Source organism: Nematolebias whitei, chromosome 17, assembly GCF_014905685.2.
Source record: "Nematolebias whitei isolate Nwh7 chromosome 17, NemWhi1, whole genome shotgun sequence".
NCBI classification, from domain to species: Eukaryota; Metazoa; Chordata; class Actinopteri; order Cyprinodontiformes; family Rivulidae; genus Nematolebias; species Nematolebias whitei.
The window spans coordinates 22,904,260-22,909,884 of NC_056514.1; the positions used below are offsets into that span (position 1 = coordinate 22,904,260).

Sequence of the window (5,625 nt, forward strand, 5' to 3'; positions counted from 1 at the left end):
ATATATATATATATCCCTCCATCCGACCATGCATCCTCTGTGTCAATGTGGTCCTCAACCAGGTGTGTGAGACCCACCTCATTGTCCTGCTCATCATCCAGTCCAGTTCAGTTTTTCTCCCAGACTGAATGGATCCCTCCTGTTTAGTCCTCTGGCACCTTCCCTTGCTGCTGTGGGGGTCAATGCTGGTGACATTGGTGGGCTAGATGGTGTTGTCCACCTCCAGGGGCTGCTCAGTGTGTGGTGTTGAGCAGCACTGAAACAGCTTGATGGTCAGGTAGGGTCAACTTCATACGCAGGCCTGTCGGCAGCAGATTCCAGGTTCACCTGGTGGCTCTAAAAAAGTCCAGGCCCAGAATGCAAGAGTCCTTCACATCAGCCACCCAAGCAGAAAAAAATGTTACTGATGAACCACCCAAATTAAAACAAGTGTCTCTCTTCCTCTCGTTCAGGCTGTTTCACCGTCTGAATGGTCTGTTGTAGAACAGTTCCCGCTGGAACCTTATATGTATAAGAACACATAAACCAACAGAACATTACCATTCATGGTAAAATAATGACAAAATAATTTATTGTATGATGCAAAAAAACTAATAATAACTGTAAAAGTCTGCAATGGAGTTTTTTTCTTGAATAGCTGTAAAATGTTAAGAGGTTTTAATTGTTTGAAAAGGCAAAATATCTTCTAATAATCATCACTGAATAACTTTCTCAACTTCCAAACTGAGACTGCACTAACTACAATTAATAAAATAAAATAAAAAAATAAATACATCTATTAAGAACATTACTTTGAAACATTACTTTGAACATTACTTTGACCCAGCTGGTCTAAGAAACAGTGCATGTGAACAAAGACAGCAGCAACTTTGCTCCCAAAAGGCCTACTTTAAGAAATATATTATCAGTTTGAGTGTATTAAGTGTATTATTGAGTGTATTTAGAATATTTCCAGGCTCCAGCACCTTATCTTGACCTCAGACGGCCATTTATGGCACTCAAAATGATGAACCCATCTATGCTTCTTTCAAAAAAGGCTCCTTGCAGAATTCAGAAAATCCTCATGCTCACACAGCCGCCTTGACTTTTACTAATTAAATTCAAGTTCTAGTCAAAAGGGAAATAAAAAAAAGAAACCACTAAGAGGCAGCAAACATTGTATATTACACAAACAAAAATAGTCAGAGGAGTCTGGTGGATTTACAGATCAGTTCAGTTTTTTTAATGACAGTCTGGAGGTAAAGCTGTAAAAATGATTTCATGTGTATGCCCTAATTTTGTTTCATTTATTCTTTTCACAAATTCTTATTATAAAACTTACTGAAATGTTTTGTTTGTCCCTGCAGGTGAGATCTTCCTGAAGGTCGAGGAGGAAGATGACCAGGGCTGGTGTAAAGGGGTCCTGAGCGGAGGGAAGGAGGGCTTCTACCCAGCTAATTACGTTGAAGTCGCAGAGTGACGGTTCAGACTGTCCAGCAGCTGACGTCCTGAATGTCTTTTTCCTCACAAATATTTTTAATACTATTCTTAAAGCAACAATTTATTTAAAGTCACAGTTTGACGTCTAAGATGTTAACATGTACAATTTCGAAGACTTAATATTCTAACTTGTTTAGCTTGAGTCGTTTTAAGATCAACTAAAACTAGAATGTCTTGTTTTATGGCTAATGTTTTCTTGTACGGGTGTGTGTGTGTGTGTGTGTTTGCATGCTGATGTGTGTGTGTGTTGAGTCTTGTCAAGAAGAAGCGAGAAAAACAAAACAACAGAAAATGTTTGTTTTCAGTTTTTGTGTCCATATTATTTGAATTATGCTGACACAGGTTTACAATGCTGCGTGCATGCAGTGTTCATGTTTACTTCAAGAGTATAATGTTTAAGAGCACAGAAGTCACAGTAAAGAAAGTGGATTTTCAAAATAAAGCTACTCTAATGCACATGTAGAGGTGAATGTTTTTGCATATATATTTCTCCATTTATGAAAATATTGAAACATTGTTTAAAATATTAATAAAAACAAAAATTGAATCTCATGAACCAGCATTTTATTCACAATGACACAGAGTAAACATGTCAAATGTTTGAAATAAGAAATTATACAACTTTTGGGGAAGAAAACAAATGTAGTTTTCATTTAAAATGTTAATAAAAATTAAGGATCTCTTCCATCCATCCATTATCTTTACCCGTTTGTTCCATTTTGGGTCATGGGGGTCGCCGGTGCCCATGTCCAGCAATCACTGTGCGAGGGGCAGGGTACACCCTGGATAGGTCGCAAGTCCATCAAAGGGACGCATAGAGACAAACGAGACAAACAACCATTCACTCTCTCACTCACACCTAGGGACAATTTAGAGTTACCAATCAGCCTAACATGCATGTTTTTGGTCTGTGGGAGGAAACCGGAGTACCCAGAGGAAACCCACGCATGCACGGAGAGAACATGCAAACTCCACCCAGAAAGGCCCCTGGACCGGGGTTTGAACCAAGGACCTGCTCGCTGAGAGGCAGCAGCTCTACCAGTTGCGCCACCGTGCTGCCTACGGATCTCTTCAGCAACAAAATGTAAATGTTTAGGAACTGATGAGAGCAGCTGTTGGAAGTTTTCAGGAGGAACTTTGTCACATTCTTGTCTGATACAGAATTCTAGTTTCTAGTTGTTGTTGTTTTGTTTGTTTTGTTCTTGTTCCTCGTGTCTTTGCTGAATTTATTGTTTCATGACAGAGAAATGTTTTCAATCAGCGAGAGGTATGGATTGCAGGCAGGCCAGTTCAGACTCTGCAACTATGAAGCCGTGCTGTTGTAATGGATGCAGTATGTGGTTTAACATCGTCTTGCTGAAATGTGCAAGGCATTCTCTGAAAAAGACATCCAGGCTATTGGCACTAATGCACCCCCATATCATTAGAGGATTTTAAATTGTGTTATGATTGCAGGCTGGATGGTACGTTATTACCAGTACTTGGAAAGCCTTTACTAAAAAAATTTACGTTTTGATTTACCTGATGATAAAACAGTTTTCCACTTTGCCTCAGTTCATTTCAAATGAGCTGTGGTTCAGAGAAGACGGCAGCATTTCTGATTGACATTATAGAGATTTAACCAGGATTTGTGGATGACAGTGAACTGTGGCACAGCTGGTAGAGCTGCCGTCTCTCAGCAAGGAGGTCGCTCGATCAAATTCCAGCCAGGGGCCTTTCTGGGTGTAGTTTGCATGTGTGGATGTGTGGATTTTCTCCGGGTACTCCGGTTTCCTCCCACAGACCAAAAACATGCATGCTAGGCTGATTGGTGACTCTAAAATGTCCCTAGGTGTGAGTGAGAGAGTTTGTCCAGTTTTTCTCTGTGTCCCTGTGATGGACTTGTGACCTGTCCAGGGTGCACCCCCACCCCCCGCTAAAAAATTTGGAGCAGGACAAGGCTATTGACCGTATTCTGTACCACCGACTGTACCCAGGGGAGGCCACACCTAGTCTGTATGGTTTACCTAAAATCCACAAACAAGGTTTACCTTTAAGACCTATTGTTAGTATGATTAACTCGGTCACTTACAATGTTTCCAAATATCTGGTGTCTGTACTCATCCCTTTATTTGGCAGCTCAGAACACCACATACAGAACACCATGGACTTTGTGGATAAGGTGAGGGATGTCATCATGGAGACTGATGAAACAATGGTCTCTTTTGATGTCACATCACTCTTTACGTGCATTCCTGTTGATGATGCAGTAGAGGTGGTCAGTTTAAAATTAAAATCAGACACCACTCTGAGCAGCAGGACCACACTTTCCACAGAACAACTGTGTCAACTCTTGAAACTGTGCCTGCAGTCAACCTACTTCACATATGGGGAGCAATATTATAGGCAGAAACATGGGTGTGCTATGGGGTCTCCAGTTTCTCCTATTGTTGCCAACCTGTACATGGAGGAGGTAGAAAAGAGAGCCTTGACGTCCTTTTCAGGGACACCACCAAGTCATTGGTTCAGGTATGTTGACGACACCTGGGTTAAAATTAAATGTCAGGAAGTCCAACATTTTACTGACCACATCAACTCTGTGGATAAATACATCAAGTTCACACGAGAAGATGTAAAAAATGGCAAGTTGGCTTTCTTGGACTGTGAGGTCTCAGTCTCTGATTGAGGTGTACCGCAAACCCACCCACACAGACCAGTATTTGCAGTTTGACTCCCATCACCCTTTGGAGCACAAGTTAGGAGTCATCAGGACTCTGTACCACAGAGCAGACAGCGTCCCCACTAGCTCAGGAGCCAGGCAGAAGGAGAAATCCCACACAAGACAGGCTCTAGAGCAATGTGGATATCCTAACTGGGCCTTCCTGAAAGCAGAGAAGAAACCCAAACAGGACTCCAGTCAGCCATCAGGTGAAAAGGAGGAACCCAGACCCAGACCAGTGGTCATTCCGTATGTTGAGAGAAACTGAGACGTTTATTTTCTAAACATAACGTCCCAGGTGGCTTTTAAACCCCAAAATACATTATGGCAAAGACTGGTTCGTCCCAAAGATCCAGTCCCCCGGCGCAAACAGAGTAATGTTGTGTATGCTGTTCAGTGTCAGGAGGGCTGTGATCAGTCTTACATCAAGGAAACTAAACAGCCACTGGCCAAAAGGATGGCCCATCACAGAAGATCAACATCATCAGGTCAGGATTCTGCGGTCTACACTCATCTCCAGGCCAGCGGTCACTCGTTCAGGGATGAAGATTTTCACATCCTGGACAGAGAGGAACGATGGTTTGAGAGAGGAGTAAAGGAGGCCATCTTTGTGAAAAGAAATCGTCCATCATTAAACAGGGGTGGAGGCCTCCGGGTTCAACTGTCCCCCTCTTACAATGCTGTGATTGCTAGTATCACTCAGCCCTCTGTGAACAGTAAACAGCCATCAGTGTGTTAATGATCCATTGTTAGGCTGATGGTCCTTCTTGACCATGTGATCAGCTGGTTTTGGTTGTCAGCAGCAAACTGGTTGATCCACTCTGAGAAGGTGCTATTTATAAGACTGAGCTGAACACAGCACCTCAGACTGAAGAAGTCTTTCGGATGAGAGACGAAACGTTTCTACCTTTTTTTATTTATTTTTTTTTTTATGTCCAGAGGACCAGATTGAACTTTTTTAGATCCATTGAAAAAGTTTTGTAGTTTACGTGATTCAAGATGGCGGCCACAACTACCGGTAATCAACCTTAGCTAACAAAAAAATAGTAATAATAATAAAATGGTGAGCTTTGCAATGATAAATAAAGAGATTTGCATTTATTTCAAATTTTTGAATTCATCAAAAGTATGCACTTTCAGTCAGGGAAGTTTTTATTTTGTAGCTACATATGAAGGATGCACATATTATTTTGTTTTTAGCGCAAAACTATTGAACTAATGTGGAGCCAACAGAGGAAGAGCCACAGTAACTTGTGACATTTAACTTCGTGTTCTTTGTCTGCTTCCTTTGGTTCACCAGTTTTATTACATTTATGAAATGTTTAACTAGAGTTGTGCAACTTGTGATAAAAATCTACCCTACCTGCTGCACAGCTTTGTGAAAACTTCCCTTTGTGGAATGACAGAGGACTCACAGGAAGGAAACCTGCTGGACAAGCTCTGTCGGA

General features: G+C 41.5%; 1 protein-coding gene across 4 annotated transcripts in view; it reads left to right on the forward strand.

Annotated features, from left to right (window-relative positions):
- LOC119423414 (protein kinase C and casein kinase substrate in neurons protein 2) overlaps nucleotides 1–2,034 on the forward strand; it is a 13,118-nt gene extending 11,084 nt beyond the window's left edge. For all 4 annotated transcript variants that reach the window (XM_037690801.1, XM_037690799.1, XM_037690802.1 and 1 more), the window contains exon 10: nucleotides 1,347–2,034. In XM_037690801.1, coding sequence (XP_037546729.1) covers nucleotides 1,347–1,459 — 113 coding nt within the window. In that variant the 3' untranslated portion in view covers nucleotides 1,460–2,034. The remainder of the gene's footprint in view (nucleotides 1–1,346) is intronic.
- The last annotated feature ends 3,591 nt before the right edge of the window (nucleotides 2,035–5,625 follow it).